We start from the raw sequence: 22,668 nt of genomic DNA, 5'->3' as shown, positions 1-22,668 counted from the left end.
AAAAGACTTACAAAATGCACGAATCAAAGTTGAAATATGCCAGCAACCTAATCACACAATCAATATTTGTTTCTTCTCCCTCAAGGCTAATACTAAGTTTGTTAGTTAACCACAAACGTGTACAGCTCCTCGTCCTTATTATGCCCATTTGGGGTCTTACTGTCAAAGTCTAATGTATCTGGATTCTGCTCGTCTTAATCTTTGTTCTCAGTTTACTCCTCTGGGGTTGGTGGATATTGAATCTATTGCAAAGTATCTAAAAGAAGCCATGTCCTTTTGATGTTTATCTTCACAATGTTTGTGTATAGGGTAAGCCAGCTCCACATTTCTTACCGCCCTTCTGTTGTACTACTCGTGTTTTCACTTCTAGCTTGATGTTTCCTACATACCACAAATTACAACTACATTTTAATACATCACATTTGGTCGTGCATCTAATCATTTTTTTGATCTTGATATTTTTTCCTGTTGGGGGGTGGTAATAATTTTGGAAATGTGTTCCAAATAGACATTATAAAAGAAATATAAATACATATAAAAGAAAAAGAAGTCCTGACTGACCATTCCCAGCTCAAACCATTTAACCTAGGAAAGTGAAATTTGGAATGTACATTGTTTTCATAATGTAGGCACCCACTAAAGAAGGATTTTGGGAAATTCCATCCCTAAGGGAGTGAAAGGGAGAGGCGAGGGAGTCAGTGTTCATACCACAAATACCCCTTATACCTTCAGAACATCCTTTTGAATTCAAAAGACTTCTGTTCACTTCAAAGGTTTGTTTCGCCATGACCATCAACAAATCTCAGTGGCAGACTTTGAAGGTAGCAGGGATCAACCTAAGGGAAGACTTCTTCTCGCATGGGCAGTTTTACGTGGCCTGTTCCAGAGTGAGCTCACCTAACTCTGGTAATCCTTGCACCTGGAGGGAGAACCACTAATGTAAACAATTACTCAAATATTCTTTTTTGTAGGATGCACTTGCCAAATAAGTATTTTTGATTTTTTGTCTGTCTCATTGTCTGTAATTATAACAAACATTTCTGGAAGCACATCAACAGAACTACTATCTTTATTGTGTAACCAATATGCCCCGACTGAGGTCTGCAATGAACATTGCTTATTACATTAAGACATCAACCTGTACATTATATTTCATACAGTTTGAACAAAAAACTTGTGTCTTTTGAAAGAAATTGTACCAAATCCCAAAATCCACGTGAGCGAAGCCGCGAGCAATAGCTGGCAGTATATACATGTATTGTCCTCTGTGACTGTTAAGTTTACTCCCCTCCACAACATCGTCAGAATGTCACTCCAACTCACCCCATTGTAAGCAGTTCACTGCTTCCGGTGAAATCTGATTCTCATCTATTATATGCTCTTTTGTTATCAAATGAGCATGGTTCTTAGCTGTATATAAATAAAATAAGAACTCTTCTGGTCAACTGACTTTAGAGGTTCAAGACTACTCAAGGGCAATGGGGTGCAAAAGTATCACCTACCCCAGAATCATTTCAGTCACGAACAGCACTGACTGGTTCCAGGATTCTGCTAAATCTCCAGACAGTGAGCATCAAATCTCAAGCGTTGCCACTAAACCCTGTATGTGACAACTGCTCTATTCCAAACCATTTTGTGAGTACAAGCACCAGAATCTACCTAGCTGGACCGGTCATATAGCAAACAGAGGAGGGAATATGTTTGTAGCTGGGAAGGGATGGTTGTTGTGTGGCCCGTAACCAATACTTGATCCCAGTTCTCAAAACAGTTGCTACCCGAAACAGTTTGTTCCAAAACCGAAGGCCTGCTCTTCAGTTTTCCTTCATACTGATAGCAATTTGGACAGTAGGCTCCAGTAGGACTCTTTGGTGATCCAATAGCTAGCCTTCCTTGGTATTCCTGTAAAAGCAAATGGGTTCATCTACAGAAGTACCAATTCACGTCAACCGAAGAATTTCTGTGCATGTCAGAAGTGCTTGAAGGTTGCATATCCCTTCCCATCCGTACTATATTCTTGTCTCAATTTCATATCTCATTTTCTGTGAAGGCATTATTTTATTTCCAGAGTTACTAACTGGATCCATGTCACCAGGTTTAATTATACATTTCTGACTTTTTAACGAGCAGTGGGTCACATCAATACTTGCTCATTTTTTCCCCCCCAAATACAAATAGGGACATACAAGCCTTCAGATGCAAGGTAGCCCTGGCTGAAAAGATTGGGAGAATGTTAGCAACCCTATATTCACAATGCTGTATAGTCTTGCTTGCAATTTACACTCTTTTGCCAATTAATAACCTCAGTCACCCCGGGCCTGCCTCCCTATGTGTTCCTATAAACATACACACTCTCCCAGGTCTCTTATTCAGTTTGTTTCACTTATGGCTTGTTTTCTGGATCTAGCATATAGACTGTTTAATCTCCCATGTTGCGGATTTATAGTACACCCTAGCTTCATATCCACGTCTTCCACGTGCCTTGGAACTTACAGGAAGAGTGCAAGACTAGCGACTGTTGGAACAGGTACTTCAGCCATTCAGACCTGTGGGTGGCCTGGGTATTACCATCTGCTAGTATTGAAGGACAAAAAAAGAAAGCATTTGTGTTCACAATTACAAAGATTCACAGTACAGAATTATGCCTAGTCCAGTGTTGCAAAGCTCTAGGCTGTCCTGTCCACTCTATGAGACTGCTGCATAATCCTATCCCCGGACCACCAGCCCGCTCCACTCATATTCTGCTCTCTGGTAGGGGGCAGCCTTAACAGTTATTAAATCTTATCAGCATGTCTTAGAGGGCTTACCAGTCTTGCGCGTTTGCATGACATTGCTCCTGATGCCATTATCCCTTGACAATACGTGTAATCTGGGCATTCCCTCCTCGGAGTGTAAATTATTTGTTATTAATAACGCACTTAATACCCAGAGGTTTCTAAGTGCAGACCCGAGGAACAAACCCATGTTGCTCTGCATCATCTTGCTAACAACGCGGGCACGTTGCCCCCGAGCTATCCTCCCAAGTAGTACCAATTCAGTTTCTGTCTTGAGCACAAGGGCAATGGAAGCGAGGAGTTGCTTCTGTAGCCTCCTTCCACCAAATACTAGCAGTTGTCTCTCTTGACTCCAAATCATGCAACAAGAGTCAGATGAACCCCTCAGATCGCAGCGCCTTACCTTCAGAGGTCTCTTTGAATTTATCGCTGGGTTTCTTCTTCCGCCATTTCCACGGTTTGAAGATCTTGCCAAAGGTGTAAAACTTGCTTTTTCTCTTGGTGGGTGGCGTGGAGCCAGCGGAGTCTGTGGCATCTGGTATGCCTGGCACTGGCTGCTCCAACTCCTCAGCTAAAAAGGACAGAAGGTGAAGACGGGAATGAGTGCGTCCTACAGATAGACCTCAAAACAAAAAGCTCCTAGGCGGAAAGGGGGCAAGATCTACCACAAGGCATCCTGTATCCATGGTTGCATGTATTAAAATTGCGGCAAAAATGGCCACTTAAATAAATAGCACAAAAAGGCCATGGTTTTGCCGCCGCAATACATGTAAAGGATGCGGGGGAAACCCCCGGCAACCTCCAGACCCATTATACCATTTAAGAGGAGCGGGGGAACTCCCGCCCCCCCTTAGATGGTATAATGGGGTACACCTTTCCCGGGTCAAACCACAGCATTTCTGCCACGATTTTTTGTAAAGGCGACATTTTTGCCACGATTTTATTACTGCATACCGTATCCCAGGCTTTGAGATAAGCTGCGTACCAGGCCTTTTTACGCATGAAAATCTTGTAAATACAACAGCTTTATTATTTTCTTGTGCACATTTACACAAAGGTTTAGAGCAGAGGACAGTGCAAAGGTTAGGTTACTTGACAGAAGCCAGAAGGCTACTTTTGATTTGTATCTACGTGGATGTAATTGCAAGCTACCTGAAACAGAATTTTTATTTTTTTAAGGCTTCAGAAAAATACAAAGGAAACTGCACACTGTGATAAAAGGAATGGTTTCTTTCCATTCAGCTTCTGCTGTGTTGATTCTCATGAAGCAAGCAGAATGGATATTTTGCTAGAATTTTAAGGTTGTATAATTAATAAGATGGAAAACTAAGTTGCAATTGAGAATATTTGTTTTAACAAATTATGTTTTTATCCAGTGAAAGCAAACCACTATTGCACAATCGTATTTTTCAGAGTTCCTGTGCTGTGTACATAATCATGCACAGATGGATCATTTGTACACTTATACTTTCATTTACACTCAATTATAAAAACAGTGCAGTCAATGGGGTACATTACTATAAATGGTCAGTGGCAGCAGACTCTTTTGCACAAGTGTGAGTGGTTGTCATTACACCAATCACAGGTGTTCTAGTCTCACAAATCTTCAAGACTACAATTAAAAAAATCTAAAAACCTGACTCTCCAGGAAGTGCAAGCAGTGTTCAAAAACAAATGGGTTACACATTGGCAATTGAAATAGAAACTCAGCAAAACCTGTCCCTGTGATAATCCAGATAGGTATTTAACTTTATGTAGCGCTTCATAAATGGTTTGTCAACATCTAGGTACTGTGATTATTCTACCATAGTCGATACTCAGTTAACAAACCTCTGAAGGATGTTAGCTAATAAGATAGGCCAGCTATTTGAGCATTCGTTGCTGGAATCTATGTGTGATCTGTAGGTTGCAGGTTTGAATCCGAGCAATGCCAACTCAGCCTTTAATCCTTTTGAGGTTGATAAAGGGTGTACCGGCTTTGGTCTGGTGATTGCAATAAATATGTTCTGTGTACAGCACTTTGCCAAAAGCGATATATAAATAACCATTTGACCATTAGATTAGGTACAGAATTTAGCAAGGAGTCCTTGCCTCTCTGCACGGTTGTATCATAGCGCCAGGAAATGAGGACTTTAGTCAAAAGAAAATTCTGCTGTCAAACCTCAAAACACATTACAATTCATGTTTGCTTTACTATGTAATTGGCTAGGATTTTGTGATTTCCAACATTTAAATATATACAGGAGAGATCAAATGGCCAGACCGTAGAGAAATAATGAAAGGTGAGTTCTGTCACAATGCAGAAAGCTGCCGCATCGTAATGATTTCCATACAGTTTCTGCACATGTCAGCTGGATGTCGCATACATTTTACTCTTGCAAAGGAGACAAGTCATTTTTACTCTCTTAAAAATCACATTTACTCTCAAAGTTTAAAAATAGGGAGTAAAATACTCCCACCTCAAAATCTTATCTAGAGCACTGCCGTATCAGTTTATGTAGGATTTAATCACTTGTATGAACACAGAATAAACTAAAATATTTTTTCTGAATCAAATAACAGATACTATGTCCAAACTCAAATCTCATATCAAGCTCAGGAGGATGAAAGGAAGCCCCACACAGTTCCAAATCAGTCACTGTGGGCTACAAAAACATGCGTAACATGCACCACACCTAGAATTCTGAACCCTGAATTCTGAACCCTAGCTTGCGCCACATCTAGATAGAAATGTGAATGTCAGCATGTACTGCACCTAGATGGAATCCCATAATTGCAAGAACAGCAATGGCAACTAACCAACTAACGATTCCGTTCCCTCTGCATATACCTCTCAAACTCTAACCAAACAATCACAAGCCTAAAACGCAGCAATCCGCACAAACGGCATAACAAATGCAACAACAAAACAAACCACACATAGACTTACACAACAGCACACAACGACTACGGACCGTAAAACACCCCAAGCCAAGCCAACGGACCCACCGAGCTGAGGCTGCCAACAGCACATCACTGCTCTCTTGCACTTTTCCAGCTTATTCCCACCAACCCATCCCCTCTCCTCCCCTTTTTCAGAGCTGCCAGAGCGCCAGGGGACCACTTCGGTGGTGATAGTGCGCGGTACAAATGTCCTTTAACATTAACTAGCACTCAACCAACATGGCTACCTGCGCTAGCCTAGCACAGACTCCCACAACTGCTGTGGTATCTATCAGATCTTGGGCTCTCCTCTATGGATCGCATACTCAAGCTTCTCCACCAAACCCACAGAAAGCAAACAGGCGCACAGGAACAGGTCTGAGAAACCTAAAGGTGTCTCACCAGCTAACTTTAACTCAGTATCTTGCCACAGAGTTATAGGAATGTATAAGTCTATTTTCCTCGCAAGACCGACACGGACAATTTCGCGTAGATTTGATGTAAACACGGTTTGCAATTGCGTGCAAGATCGTATTTCCGTCCTGACCCATTAATGTCAAGGCTGCAAGTCAATCCCCGAGAAATAGTCAGTGTGCACCTATGAGGAACTTAAATAGGGACACTTTCGGACATCATGGGTTTACTTTTGTTAATCGTATCCCAACCTATTTGTATTCCCATACCACACAGGCCACGAATTAGCATCAGCAGCCCACCTGCAGCTAATATTAGCTCAAGGAGCACCACGGATCGTCTAATCTGTGTCCGTTCAATTATCACCCGAACAAGAGACGAACACGTCTGTGCGGAACGGGACGGCATTTTACTGTCCTACCGACGATGCGCAGTTAAACGCATTAATAGTGGTAAGCAACACAATCTTAAACGCTTAATGAACACTAGACAGTCATCTAAAGAGGTGATATGTTTTGTTCTCCTGTATACCCTATAGGCTAAACAGCCAGTAGTATCTGGTTTTGTGCTAGACTACAACTACACAGGATCTAAGACCGTGAATTCTGGGAGATTGTACCTTGGAATACCTCAGGACCCTTTTCCATCTAAGTAAGTGGCGTACTACTCACCAAGCTCAAAAACACGCTTTGGCAAATGCACAATTTGGCCATTTCATTCATCCTTTTTGCTCTCTAGACCACATGGTGACGGTACTTTGGGCATCGAGTCTATCCCTTTACAGAATAGACAACAATAAGAAAAGTCACTGTTATCTTGTTGACCACTACAGTGATGCACCTACCAGCTAGGGTTGGTGCATAACTTCTTAACCAATATTTGAAGATAAGATCATGTTAATGCTTATTCAATTATATATGCAGAGCATGAATAATCAGGGCATCCTTTATTTATACCCTGATCTGTTCCCTTGTCAGAAATGGAGTCCTTGGTTGCTGTCGAGTCCCAAAACGAATCTTGGACCATTTAAAATGACTTGTTAAGTTTGGACAATCCATTCGCATAAATCTGTGCGCTAAACCCATGTAATTGTAATTTGGCTTCACTGTTCATTTGTTTTGCTTGACAAATTCACAATATTCAAATTGTGGAAGACACTAGAATAATTGTGCCCTAATAAGTACCATCATTAGGTTATAATTGGTTTGGTAGACGGCAGACTACCCCTGATGAATTTCTGTTTACCCTACCTACACACACGATCAGAAAGAAACATGTTGGGACTGTGATAAAAGAATGAGTATGCCAGAATGAGTATTGGTATGAATGTAGTTGCGATTAAGTTTATACACAACCCGGTATTATTCGTTATATTTTATGGTTTTCTGTTTATTCTGCTGGTTTACTTCCTAAGTTTTAGGGGTACATGTTATTGGTATTTGCACTTTACTCCAAATGTCTGGGTAATGAAGTTTTTTAGTATTTGTTGACTTTGTGAAGAAAGTTTTACCTTTTGCTGAACATAAAAAATAAATGATATATATTTTTGCAAATCTGTTTTTGAATTGCTGATTGATGCCCTAGGCATCGGGACGCATACTGAGAAGGGAGCAAATAAGCCCCTTGGAACTATTTTGTTTGTAGTTCTAGGCTTCGCCTATAAATTTGAGGATGTGCTAAGAAAAGGGCTAATAATCCTCTTACCTCTCTTAAGGTGTCTTTTGTGTCTCACCAGCTAATCCTCAGGGATCTGTTATCCAGGTGGCCAGGATATGGCCATCACTATTGGAACCAGTTCCCGGGGGTGGACCAGTGCGGGAGCATCACCTGGATGAGGGGTTTTTGGGGAGTGGAAGTGGGACACTGAAGGGTGAGCCGGGTATCCCCTCCCTGTAACACATTTTCCTCATCTTACCAGGTACGACACCTAGAAGCTCAACCCCCCCCCCGCCCTTTCCCGACACAAACATTTTCTCACGGACAGTTTATCGTGAGCGACAACGGACTAACAGAGCTGTATACCCGGACATGTCCCAACACCATGGCCAGGCAAAGTCAGGCAATTACTGATCATTACACATACCAGACTCCCTTCACACTTCCCTACACGAATAAAAGGTGGAGCACAAAAGCACGCTGAGCAAGGAAAAGCACACATGGAAGCAGCAGTTCCAAGATGGCAGCTTAACACAAGAAGAAAGGCGATGAGACCGGAGAAGGTTACAAGGAGGGAAATACCCCTGACCTCTAGAAACCGTTATTCTCACAAGCCTTGGAAGTGAGAAGCCTAAAACCAGGCACTGAAGCTGAACAATCCTACAGGGCGCATCAAAGGTATCTGGGGCGCTCACATGTTGATAACCAAGGCCGGGAGAAGCGATCGCTGCCATGGTACTGTCCTTGGCTCCTGCAAGAAAGCCGTGTTAGTAAAAGCAGCACAGCCGGTGAGTCAGAGAAACTGATACAAAATCAGCTTGTGTTTGAACCAAGGTTGCAAGCAGCAATACTGTATGAAGAAATCCGCAAAGGACACTGTTTGAAGCGCATGTAATAAGAGGCGTGAACAAGTGGAAACTAAAGGAGTGACTGTACTTTGAAAAAGCCAAATAAGATACTGTGTACAGAGTAGTCCGGCGCCACGTGGTTGCTCATTTGAAGGTCTCCGTTAGGCATCCAACTGAATGGCGACTGCATTGTAAAAAAGGAACTTTGTATCAAAATGGTCCTGAGACGGGTCTAGCTAAACCCTGTGCACATTCACAAGTCTTCGATAAGTATATAGTGAACTGCAATTGGTCCGAGCCAGGCTGAGGGAGACTAATTGAAAGCGGAAAAGGGATCGGAGCCTGGCTGAGGGGGGGGGGGATCCGAAGTGAACGTGAGTCACCCGAGAAGGAATATTTTGAGAACCTTAAAAGAGGGGGATCCATCGTAATAAGAAAAGGTATCTGATTCTGGCTGAGGCAACCAAATCACATAATTGTAGGAAGAAAAAAAAAACTTTGTTTTTGTTTTGTACATAAGGCCCTCTGAATGACGAGACTTTGATGAGAAAAGAGACTTGGGCACAGAAGGCTGCTGGAATTGTAAAACTGTCGAGGAAGCCACAATGTGCTTGGCTCAAGTGAACCGCCTTTCCTTGTGCTGAAAACGTGGGGAAGGGAGTCCAACGGCCCGAACACCCTGATTTATCATTTTGTGAACACTTTCTTTTGAATGAACATTTCACCACACCATTTGTAAATTAGTGTTAAGGATTGGCAATAGGTTTTTTAGTATAGGCCCCTTTATTTTGACAAGACTCCACTAAGACTGCATTATTATTATCTGATGGTTGTAACTTTCTCCCATCTGTAGATTTAGGTTTAGATTGGCATTTTTCAACAACTTGTGAAAGTTCAGTAGGCACCCTTGAACTGTGGTCACTTATGTCCGTCTTACTTCAATACCATGCCTCCCTAACGCAGGGTACTTCCGACCGGCACCCAGATAAGACCGATCACTTTGCCTTGCATCATGCAGTGCATTATTCATAGAAATGCTTTAGTTACCAGAAGCTATCCTCTAAATAGCATACTCTGCGCCTTAAGTTAACAGAATTTAGATAGCATAGCTAGCCAACTAAATTGCATAGAATGTGGTGTTAGTTTCTGCGTTGCAGCCCCAGTGCTCTGGAACCTTCTCGCACACATCAGAAATGAACACTCTCAACAAGTTCAAGAAGCTGATCAAGACCCATGTGAGAAACCTGAGGGCGTTCCCACAAGTAGTCCCTGGGGATCCACTGCTCAGGTGGCCAAGGGAGGGCCATCGCTTTTGGATCCCAACCCTGGGGGCGGATAAGTGAGGGAGGATCACCTGGACAGAGTCCTTGTGAACTGCTTGTAGAGCATCTAAAGATGAGATGCGGTATCCCAAAGGGACGATAAGTCGGGAAGTAGTAGTCCTGGAAGCTTTTATGGGATAGGTTGGTTCCATCCTCCCTGTTAGGCAAGATTGTATGCAGTACCCTGTGGGAGACTGCACCAGCCTTGTCATCTTGGCAATAGTTAAACCAACCTTTGGTATAAGCATGTACTACACAGGTTGGTAGAGTGACTGGGCAGCCAGGCTCATCTCAAGAGGGGTTAATGTGAGCTGTAGGGTTGCAACAGCGATTCACAGTGACAAGTATTGAAATAACACTTACACTCCAGGTTTCTTGATTATACAATTATTTATTAATTTAACAGTCAGTTTGAATAAGCCTTCTTTAGAAGGGAGCAAATATGTAACACTTAAATATTCTTCCAAATACACACTCCGTTTCAGTAGATACCCTTTGGGGATGGCACACAGACTTCCTACAACCTGAGGTAACTTCAATTGTTTAGGACGCTGTGGACACTGATGGAGCAATACTGATTTTCGTGTCACAAGGAAAGGTTAGGGAAAGAAACAATGGTTAACAAATTTCTCAAACAGGTAGTACTTTTGAAACCCCCAATGTAGATGAACCCTTTCCCAGCCACCCATAAAAGTAAAGAATGTATGATGTTTTGGAGGGACAGATCAAAACACCAAGTGGGTGGTTAGAAGAGTCTTCAGGGAGCCAGGACAGCCAATGTCAATTGAGCAAAGTCTACAGGAACTGGGGCACTTCTTGAAGGGAAGTAAAATGTCTTGCATAATGCTATAGAGTGTTTTGTAGAAAAATAAAATATCACTGTTGGGTCACAAGCTGGAAAGCTTGTGATGGACAAAACTGCAAGTAAAAAGGCAAGTCTCAACTAAGAGCTAGCAATGCTACACAACAAGATGCAAGTACCCCTTAGTTCACAGTACCTTTAATCTGAAGAAATGCTTCCAGTTGGCTTCTTTCCCTGCAGATCCTGTTCGTCCTGGGCCTCAGACAGTGGGACAAGATGGAGGACGTCTGAGGACTCCTGCACTACGATTCGTAGGTCGGCGGCAGCAATGGGCAAACTTCAGATCAGCGGCACTTTGCAGATTCAGCTTCACGTGAATGGCATCACCGTGGTTCTTGTACACCTGGGCTTTCCTTGCTTCTGGGGTCCAGCCCTCTGCTGAGGTGACTCGGGCTTGGTTGGTACTGCTTCAAGGGAGTCTGGAGGATCTTCCAAGAGCTCAGTTTCACTTAAAAATGATGCACTCGATTCTGGTGTTCCTCTTCCTTGCACTTGGTTCCTGCAGCAGCAAATGGAAGTACAGCCAGCTTGGAGAGGATTTCCAGATGAGTTTGTCTTGGGGTCGATTGGCCCCACCAACCCAAGGTGAGAAGTCGTACTTTGCAGGGCTTCTCTAGTCAAGGCGAATTTGGAGCTTCGGCACTGCAGCAGGGTTTCACCGGGCAAACCAACGGTCTAGGAGTTGCAGCAAGTGTCTCTTCCAAGTTCTTCTTCGGATTCCTTCGTCCAGTGGTCGACTGCCTTCCTCGCAAAAGACCTTGCCTTTTATGCAGGTCTCCCATTCATTCGCAGCCTAGCTGTCAATCACACACCAGGGTGTGGCTGTCCACCAAAGACAGCCAGCCAATCACCTTTAGGTGCATTCCAGTAACCAAGGAGACTAAGCTCAGGGAGTTTGGGTAACCTCCCTCGATTCCTGCCCTGCCAGACACACTGAAGCCAGAGGCGGGCTTCACTGGTGAATCCTGCAAAAGACAAAAACAAGGGACCAAATCTGGTTTGGCGTGCAGAGTAAATCTCAAGAAGGACCTTTGCAACAAGAAATGGCGAAAAAAGAAGACCAGTGTCCTTTTGACAAAATGGGCACCCATGGGTGCTTTACTGCAGCTGCAATTGCAGCCGTTGGTTAATAAAAAAAAAAAAAAAAAACAACAGTAGGAATGTAGGAAAAAGCAAACCACTGCCACCAGCCATTAATTGTAGAAAGGGTAATATAAAAATGTTACTATTGTAAGATAGTGTGTGCTGGGTCTATAAAGTTACAAAAGGTAAGTAAAGTCAATTTCACTTTCCTGCTCTTGGAAAAAGTAGTTTAACCAAGAGAAGGTATATAAATCTTTGGGAAATCTAAAAGACTTGCCTGTGCCACTGCACTGAAGGTGCTGTGTGTGTCCCACTGTAAAAAAACTTTTTTTAAAAAAAAGGATTCCTATGGAGTTTGTCAGACTCCAGAACCAAAAGAGAAACAGTTCACATCACAGAAAAATACATGAGTGAGAAAAAGGTCTCGCTCTCTCTAGGATAAAACTAAAAAGTCCTATAGTCCAGCAAAAGACCCTGTGGTCTCCAAGGTAGAAGGGAATTAGCACATTTCTGAGCACTCTCCCTGATCCAGGCTTCAGTAACCCAGATCCAAGAGAGGACAAGAAAGGATTTTATTATGGGACACTAGGTGAGAAGAAAGATTGAATAAAACAAATACATTGTCCTAAGGGAAGTATCCATTCACCTTCCACTACTCTAGACCATAGGGAATACTATCAAGTCCCACGCTTATATCAGTAGGTCAGGGGTACAGTGTGACCTACCGAGAAGAAAAGCCATCCTTATAAATGAAATTAAGGCTATAGGATGTTCCTATATCCCTTGTCAGTCACCTACTAATGTTCAACTAAATACATGTAATCTACAGTCACCTTGCATCTCCCCCTCCCATTTTCAACAAATACTGAGCAGATACAGCTAAGAAGAATGAGGATTAACCATAAGAAAAGCAGTGGAAGGCAGGACAGGATCTACTACAACCTACCACTACGGTGTCCCACTAATACAGTCAGGCAAGGTCAAGCACTCTATTCCAACTGTGAACACCTGACTCCAATTATAAGTATAAAAGGTGTGATTTTGTCAGAAGATACGAGCGAGCTGGGGAGGCCGACTGGACTAGAGGAGCCAAGGTGTGGGAAGAGAATCCTTGACAGTCTGGAGAGTTGAGGCTTGCTAAGGCTTGCTAAGGTGCTGGCCCGGTGTGTTTGAGGGGCTGCAGTGTGGCTGAGGAGCTGTGTCTCCTGAGACCCGGAGTGAGGCAGACTGACCAGCTGGCCGAGGCCAGAAAGATGCTAGTTCGCTTGGGACGTATCCCGAGGAGACTGCTTGCCAGCTCTGTGCTAACAGGTGACTTTCATGACAGTGAAGAGAGAATCTCTAGAGCGTGCGGGTGGCTGGAGTGGGGAGTGAAGACAGAAGAGATTTACAAGTGGCACAAAGGTAAAGAAAGCCAAAAGCAAGAGAGAAAGTACAGAGCGTAAAGCAAGAAAGAAAGCTTGAAGAAAGATGCGCTAGCTGTGCTGAAGATATAAGAGGAAAGTCAATCTTAAGCAATGTAAGAGAAAAAGCAAGAGAAAGCAGAAAGAGGTTACGAGCGACTCAAAGGTTGAAAGGGAAAGTGCTAGTGGCACGACAAAGTGAAAAGAAGGTGTAAGGGTGCCCAATAGAAAAGAAGGTGTGCAGGAGGCACAGTGAAGTGGAAGGAACAAGTTACTTAACTGTAACTGTTGTTCTCTAGCATGTGTCTGGCATGGATTCACATGCTCATGAATAGTCTGTCGCCAGGCCGGGAATCCTCAATAGGGAAAAGAATGCAGAACCTTGAATACTGCCCTTTTGTCTCATCTAATCACTGTAAACCTGGTCGTACTGCACCCATCTAATGACGATAGTCTCCCCGCGTCCCGCCCCAGCAGCAATCTTGGAAGCACGTGAGGTGCCAGTATTAACCCAGAAGAGCCAAAGTGGGGAAGGAGGGCCTGCATGTGAATCTATGCAAGACCCATGCTAGAGAACAGTAGTTACAGGCAAGTAGCTTGTTTGTTCTCCAGCATGGGGTCTGGCAGGGATTCACATGCTCATGAATACAATTATACAGCAGTAACACATACACAACCACAGGAGGTGGCAAGGCTCAAAACAGAAGAACAAAACACTAACACCTGGAACAGACTCGCCTTAAACAGATTGCGCAGCACGGCTTGGCCGACCCTTGACTACACCCTGGAATTCCTAACAGTAAAATCTTGTGAAGGTTTGAGTCAACCTCCATGTAGCAGCCCTGCAAATGTACACCAGGGGAACATCCGAGAGAAACGCTGTAGTGGCAGCAATGGCTCTGGTTGAGTGGGCTCTTGGCCGGCCTGGAAGGGGTTTGTTGGCCAGAAGATGATTGTGCATGATGCAGCCGGAGAGCCATCTGGATAAGGAAGCCTTGGACAGGGCCTTTCCTTGATTAACAGGACCAAAGTTCACAAAGAGTTGTGAAGTCTTCCAGAAATCCTTTGAGTGGCCCACATAGAATTTCAAGGCACGAGCATTGTCCAGCATATGCAGTGACCGTTCAGCAGCCGAAACAGGATTCCGGAAGAAGACAGGCAGTACCAAAGGTTTGTTAAGGTGAAACCCAGATGGAAGTTTAGGCATGAAGGATAGCTGCTAGATGCACCTTGATGGCGGCGTGGGCTAAATCAGACTCAGCCAGTGAGGGCCAGTTTGTCAAGAGCTGGCGAGCAGTGACATGTAGCAGTGGGATGCCTCGATTCCTGCACCACACCATGAATAGTTTCCATTTGTGACTTATACAATAGCGTAGAGGGTGCTCTGGCCTGGGCAAGAACTTTACATTCCACCGGAAGGTCGTAGTGGACGAACTCTAAAGCCGCAAGAGCCAGGCCGTGCAGTTCATTAAATCTGGATCGTGATGCAGGATGGTCACAACTTGGAGAGTAGGTCGGGATGAGGAGACCGCTTCATGGCCAGCGAAACCGAAAGGCGGAGCAGGTCTGGGTACCATATCTGGTGGGGCCACGGCACTGAGTGTCATCTTGCAATGGCATTGTATTGATGACATGTAGCAGGGGAGGAATCTGAGGAAAAGCACATAGGAACTGACCCATCTGAGTGAGAAGGCGTGCCCTAGGCTCCCCAGCAAAGAAAACCTACTGGTGAACTGCTTGGATTTGGAGTTTGCTGAACTGGCAAACAGATTGATTTGTGGGCAACCCCAACAGGAGGGCCACTTGGTCCTGCTGCATCTCCCATTTGTGATCGGACCGAAGTTCCCTGCTGTGGGAATCAGCTATGGTATTCTTTATGCCCGCTAGGTGAAAGGGCACGAGGAACATGTTCTGAAGCATCGCTTCAAAAGAGCAGGGGATCGGGTCCAACCCCACTTCCTCATGTAGAACATTGTGGTGGTGTTGTCTGTGGAGATCCTCACTACTAGACCCTTCAGCGGAGGCAAAAACAACTTGAGGGCCCAGAATACAGCCCGAAGTTCCAGCACATTAGACCTCTGGTGTGGGACTGTCCGGTGTGGGCCCCCCCCATCCATCCATCTAGTGAGGCATCTGTGGTGACTTGCCTAGAAGGGAGGGGTCCGGAATGGGGAGCCCAGTGTAAGGAGCGAGCGCACCCCTTCCCCCACCATTGGATGGATTGCCGGAATTCCAGATTCAGCGTCAACTTGTCTGTCCAATTGCCCGTGGTCTGGTGCCACCCGTTGTCCAGAAACTCCTAGAGCGGCCTCATTTGCAGTCTGCAGAACGGGATCAGGTGTATGGAGGATGACATCATGCCCAGCAGCGATTTGATTGCTAGGATGGCTGCTTCTCCGATGGTGGATAGACTATGCACCTTCCCCAGGATGGCCAGCACTCAGTCATCCGAGTGAAAGGCTAGAGATGCCACAGTGTCGAGGCTGGACCCTAGACACAGAATGTCTTGTGATGGCATTGTGCAAGATTTCAGATAACTGATCGAGAATGCGAGCTACGTCAGTAAGCGTATGGTCTCCTGTGTGTGTTGTGTTGCTTGGCTCCAAGAATGTGACCGGATGAGCCAGTCGTCCAGGTAAGGGTAAAGGTGTAGGCCCATAGAGGCGCCGCCGCCGGGGATAAGCACTTCGTAATACCCCTGGAACTGCCTGGGCAGCGCCTTGAGCTGGTAGTGACGTCACAGAACTACAAAGAGCAGGAATTTCCGATATTTCGGGTGAATGGGGTCATGAAAGTAGGCATCCTCTAGATCGAGAGTTGTCAGGAAATCCCCCTTCCTCCGGTTGGCCTAGCACTTGCGGCAGGCAATGTGATCATCCTGAACTTTTGGAATTTTAGGTATTTGTTGAGGTGTCCTAAGTCCAGGATTGGGCACCTAAACCACCCCCCCCCCTTGACTTCTTTCTGACCAGATAGTATCTGGAGTATGCTCCAGAGCCCCGGAGTCACAGTGGGAGTGCTCTATTGTGCCCTTTTCCAGCATTGCTTGCACCTCCCGGGGCAGTATGTTACTCCTTCCTCGTTACGTGTGGAATACAGGGGCACCTGCATTCGAACTCCAGCGTGTGTCCTTGCTACAGAATGTCTAGCACCCATTTGTCTGTGGGGATGTTTTTTCAGGCATCGACAAAATCTGACAGACGGTCTCCTAATGATCTGCAGAAGTGGGGGCCTGAGCCAAGTCGTTGCTGCAAGCTCCTTCTGAAGGCTCGGAATCAACCTCTATGATTTCTGGCTGTGGAGCGGGAAGGCTGACTGTAGAAAGTTGTATCCTTTGGAAGATCTTCTGAATTTACTTCTCTAAAAATCGAAAGGAATCAGAGCGGCGCTGCTGCAGGGTTCCTAAGCACCTTGCAGTCTGTCTGTCTTGATGGCATACAGCATTTCATCAACTACCTTTCCAAAAAGATTAAGCACGTCAAAGCGCATATCCACCACCTTGGCTTGGATGCCTGGTCCAACATTGGTGGCTTTTAGCCAGACTTGGCACCAGACCACTAAGCCATTTCCCATTCGGCGGAAGTTCGAATCTGCAACATCAATCGCCACGGCGATGGCATGATTGAAGGTCACCTCTCCTTCCTGAAACATAGCGAGAGCTTCCGTCCTCTTGTTGTCTGGCAAGAAATCTAGGAGCAGGCCCAGCTTGAACTATAACTCCCCATCATACCAGGCAAGGATGGCTAGGGTGTTGGCGGCTTTGATGGTAGACGCTGCAGTGTACATGATGTGCTGCCCAAATGCAACCAGCATTTTCCCCTCCTGGTCTGGTGGGACCATGGACTTGGAGAATGGGTTCGCAGACCGCTTGCTTGCAGCGGCAGAGACCACTGAATCCAGAGATGGCTGTGAGCAGAGTCCGGTACCCTGTATTTTTTCTCAAGCCTGTCCCGCTTCGCTTGTGCAGAGCTCGAGGACTTAATCAATGCTAGGGCCTCTTCCCATACCTCATCCAGTAACAGGACCGTCAATATCGTCTCCCCGGTTGATGCAAGTCTTTGGTAGAAGAAGACTTTTTCCTTCTCCTTGGGCACTAAATTAAAGAGGATAGATCCCCCCCCTCGCCATCATGGAGTGGAATGACCCAACTTCATCCTGAGGTGAAGATCTGGGGGTATCAGCAGCACCTACTGGCTGCCCATCGGCTGGGAGGAAGTTGGTCATCCGTGCCCGTTGTGCCGGTATCAGTGTTTGTTGCAGTGTCATTCTGCAGTGCCTCACCTGGCAGAGTCGGGAAAGGTGGTGGTCATCGCGGGGGTTGGCCGAGTGATGCTCGTGCGAAGGTCCTGGAGGGCTGTACCTGGGAGTGCTCTTTGATGGGCCCGCTTTTGGTGGTAGCCACTACTGTATCTCTAAGACCAGAGAACTGAGCACTGTAAAGATGTCTTGGGACATTTCACTTGAGGAGGGGCCCCTGGAGCCAACGGAGGAGGGCTGGTGCGCCTCACTGGGCTTGTGTGCCTTTGCGACCCAATGCCTAAAGGGCTGTTGCCACCTGTGTCAAGGCATTCCTGTAGAGTCTCATCTTCGGAGCTAGTGGAAATGGCCAAAGGATCACTGGGGCTCTCTCTGACCTACCACCTGTTCTGAAAGGACATCCGCCGGTGGCAACAGGACTCTTGGTCTAGCCGCTTAACTGATCTCTAAAGATACAAACAGTGCCTTCACCGACTGGGTAGTGGCAGTCAACGATGCAATAGTCATGGTCAGAGGTTGAGGGCCTTGGAGGCAACGAAACCCTTGCCGCAGGTGTGGACATCGGTTTTCTTTTGCTCGTCGACAAGGTGGCCGTCGGTCAATTGGATAGACGAAGATGCGCCTACTGTAGCCGATGACCGAGGTCTAGTTGATGGAATTGTGGCCGGAGAAGCCATACACCACTTTGCAGTTGCTGACGAAGCCGTGGATGCAGGCAGCATCACTGAGGGCTTTGATGAGGATCCCTTTCGGGCGGTGCTTCCAAGGTTTCTCCTGTAATGAAACCTCATGCTTCGAGGACCTTATCGATGACACACTGGCAAGCTCACCATAGATGAGCAAGGAGATGGGGCACACGTGTGCCCTGCATAAGGACCCGCATCTGCAGCGTCTCTATCCGGTTCAACAGCCTGGCGCTTAACCTTACGGGTACCCACTAGGGGTACATCCTCGGCCACTCAACCTTTTACCCAAGGGAGAAAGTTCTGGACTGCAGCCCGATCTAGGCTCCGAGGGTGCCAGGAGGCCACACAAGGGGCCATTGTCCTCTCAACCATGCCACCAACCGTCGGTAGCGGTCCCTCTTGGTATTGCCCGGGAAAGCTTTGGCAATGCCACATCACTCCTCTTCATGATTGGGATGCAGACGGTAGAGACATCTAGTGTGCTTGTCCTCCACATAGATGTTCCTTAAGCCACACCAGGAGCAGTGCCTGAAAAGACTTCTCCAGGCGTCCTCCGACATGGCGAGGCGCGAAGTAGGCCTCCCAAGTTTCAACTGTACCAGATAGCCTACTTGTGCCATAAAGCTGCATTGTGCTGCATAGCCTCATCTCGCATTCAGTCTGATTGTACCAGAGAGCCTACCTCAAAGTTAGTCTGACTTGACCCAAAGAGCTGCAATTGCCATTTAGCCTGACCTGTACCGAGTAGCCCGGCTGTGCCCTATGGCCATAGTGCAACTACTGAGAGAACTCTGATCTTGGATTGTCACGATCTTTACAACCAATGTGCTCTGAAACTTGGCCCTTTGCCCCACTGTCCAGGGTCTCTCATTGACTGCTATATTTAAAACCAGACAAACCTGTATAGAGGTAACCAGAAACCCCAACAATGAGCCTTGAATCCCATCAAGCCTAGGACCTCCCCGTACCTCCCCTACTAAATCCAACTGTAAGGCAAGGACCCCCAAGGCTACTCTAACAGCCTTCCCACCCTCCCCCACAACCACCCGACACACCAAGCCATAAGACCACCTGACGACAAACTGTTACGTCCACAATCGCAAACTTAAGGAAACCAAGAACAGTCACAATCAAACTAGGAAAGCGTTGCATGTGGGCTGCTGCCCCTGCAACAACAAAAAGAAAGCTAAACGCAAACAAACCAACTAAACCGAAAACATCACAACACCGATAACCCAAACAGGGAAACACCTAAAACAACCTACCATTAAAGAACGCAACATGCCATGAAAACGAATGGGACCACGCGAAAGACAACCAGGCATAGTAATGAACCAAATGGAACCACACCACACAATCACACCCGAGGAACACACCTCCACAAACACAGTCGACAACAGAACAAACGCTAAAAGACGAGAAAAATCTCTATAACCAACACCATACCACCACATGACCAGAACTCACTGGAAAAAGTCAATTCCACCAACGTAGTGAGACGGACCAACCAAAGGCAGCTGCACAGGAAAAGAACACCCACCCAGAAGGAATGTGAACAAAATCGACACCCTCACCCCATTTATCACAAAAACACTAGGACACCTCCTGCAACTACAACAAAAGATAGAAGAGGAACCTGAAGAAACAAAAACCCAATACTTAGCCTAGAAGACCTACTCAATGATGAGACAGACGCCACTGATCCACCATCACGAACCAAGAGCAAGATGGGAGCAAACCAAAACTACAACCACAAGACAAAACCGATATTAAAAGTAACAAAAACCAAGCCACTAAAATCCATTGCAACCTAATCAACGCAAGGTCAATGTCACAACACGCCACAGAGATATACGACCTGCTCTGCGACAACAGCAACGTCGTACTCATCACAGAAACATGATTGGATGACAACTACAAAATCACCTCCACAGCTTCCTGCCCGACAACTTCAAGTGCACACAGTTAAACAGAAAAGGAAAAAAAGGATGAGGTCTTGCAATAGCTTTCATGGAACACCTGAAAATAAAAACAAACTACTAAACATCAAAAACTGTGAATCCATGGTCTATCACCTGGAAGAAAACCCAAAAACAAAAAAGTTCATAGTGATTTACAGACCACCAACATACGATGCAACTTTCAGCGACCATTTCGTAGAAGGCATCACCAACATAGCCATCGAACATGAACATCTGATAATCTTCAGGGACTTCAACATCTGGTTTGAAGCAAAAAACGCAAATTCACAAAGATCGCTCATCGAACTAAAAGCCATGAAACTATGACAATTGGTCAAAGGAGCAACACACAGTGGGGCACATACTTGATGCAATCTTCCCCAACAAAAATCTTATCGCCACCACACCGCCAATACAGATACTATCGGGCGACGACATCATCCTACCAACTAAAACAGCCAAGCAGCCCGGTAAACTCCCAATTATCACAAAAAAAGTGGAAAGCTGTCCAAGCAGGTTAATAAGACAACTTGAACCCACAAATCCAACTACCACTAACCTGGATAAAGCTGAACTTGACAGGAAAACATACCTACTTCATAAATGGATTGCTGAAACAATTGACAGTATCTCCCCAGAAAAACCTTCCACCCAGTCACGAAAGGAAGCAATGGCAAAATGGTTTACCCCAATGCTCAGCATCATGAAAAAAAGAAGAAACTCTAACTGGAATGGAGGAAAGAACACACCAAACAAAAAGAACATAATTCTGACAGATTCGCTCTTACAAAAAAGCAATTCAAAAAGCCAAATAGAAACACTATGACAGTAGAATCACCAAAGTCGCCAACACCCAAAAAGAACTGTTCAACTTCATAAATGAAATGAGAAACCCACCCAGATGCAACACGCCGGTACCTTCCCAGAAACTACGCAACAACCTAGTAGACCACTTAAAATAAATAAATCAGAGACATCCATCAAATTATACAAAGCAGACCGGTAAACCCAAACGCACAACCAATGCCGCCAAACAAGGAAGCACAGTATAAACTCCAGAGCTTGCCACAAATACCAGTAGACACGTTCGTCAAGCTGGTAAAACATCGCAATAAAGCAGGATCACCCATGGAGCCCTGCCACCCAGACATTTACAAACCCATTCTCACACCAGGAGCACCACTGCAACACTACAGAAACCTTTTTGACATGTCACTTGCAACAGGTAAGGTACTGCGATTATTAAAATCGGCACACATCAAACCACTACTCAAGGACGCAGGAGGAGACGTGGAAGACCTCTCCAACTACAGACCGATTTCAAACATTCCCTACAAAGCAAAACTACTAGAAACCTACGTCTACAAACACACACAAGAACATGCAGAAAAACACGAGCTGCTGGACCAGGCGCAAGTCAGGTTTAGACCCACAAGGGGAACAGAAACGGCACTCCTATCTTGGATGACCTTCAGACAAACGCAGACTCCGGCACAATCTCTGCCCCAATTCTTCTTGACCTCTCCACAACTTTTGACACAATCAACCATGACATCCTCATCAAGAGAATAGAAGAAATGGGAATAACAGACTTAACACTACTCTGGATAAAATAATTCCTAACAAATACAACGAAAACTGTCTGGATAACACCCTTCAAACCTGCTCCACGGGACACAGACTGGAGTACCACAGGAATCATCCATAGGCCCACTGTTCTTCAACATCAACCTGGCTCTGCAAATCGAGATCATTAAAAAACACAACCTTACGTGCTACAACTACACAGACACACAAATCTATAAAATCAAGGATACACAAGAAGCGAACACAACGCCGGGAGAATGTCTCAAAACTCTACGATTGGATGAACGCAAAACAGCCTAAAACTCAACCCAGGCAAGACAGAAATCATGATTGTATCCAAAAACCTGGAAAATAACACTAATCTCCCATGGCCCACAGAGCTAGGAACAGCACCCACACCATCGAAAGTAGTCAAGACCCTGGGAATCCTAATGGACGACACACTAACATTAGAACCACAAGTAAATGCAATAATCAAGAAATGTTGTTTCCTCCTACACTCGGTAAAAACAATCCTACCATTCCTGTCCTTCACCCATAAGACACCGACAATCACCAACCTGATCATGTCAAGAATTTACTATGCCAACAGCCTCTACCTCGGAATGCCAGATTGCCTACTGAACAAACTGCAACGTATCCAAAACGCAGAGGCCGGACTCCTCCTCAAACTATCATCAAGAGACCACATCACCCCAGCACAAAAAACGCTACACTGGCTTCCAGTCAAACAACAAATACTGTTCAAAATAATGTGCATAACACACAGAGCAATCCACGGCCAAGGAGCAGGCTTCCTACAAAAGAAAATCACAATTTACCAACCAACCAGAACACTCCGGTCATGCAACCATATGATCCTTGAACCAAAACCTTACACAAAGAAAAAGCTGGGG

At 45.4% G+C, this 22,668-nt stretch overlaps 1 protein-coding gene across 4 annotated transcripts in view; it reads right to left on the bottom strand.

The window, feature by feature from the left end:
• Positions 1-22,668, bottom strand: part of PHACTR4 (phosphatase and actin regulator 4) — an 858,314-nt gene that overhangs the window by 240,792 nt on the left and 594,854 nt on the right. For all 4 annotated transcript variants that reach the window (XM_069622940.1, XM_069622942.1, XM_069622941.1 and 1 more), the window contains one exon: positions 3,175-3,342. In XM_069622940.1, the coding sequence (XP_069479041.1) occupies positions 3,175-3,342 (168 nt within the window). The remainder of the gene's footprint in view (positions 1-3,174; positions 3,343-22,668) is intronic.

Source organism: Ambystoma mexicanum, chromosome 11 (genome assembly GCF_040938575.1).
Source record: "Ambystoma mexicanum isolate Mex_15411 chromosome 11, UKY_AmexF1_1, whole genome shotgun sequence".
Taxonomy (NCBI): Eukaryota; Metazoa; Chordata; class Amphibia; order Caudata; family Ambystomatidae; genus Ambystoma; species Ambystoma mexicanum.
This window is presented reverse-complemented; position numbering and strand designations above follow the sequence as displayed.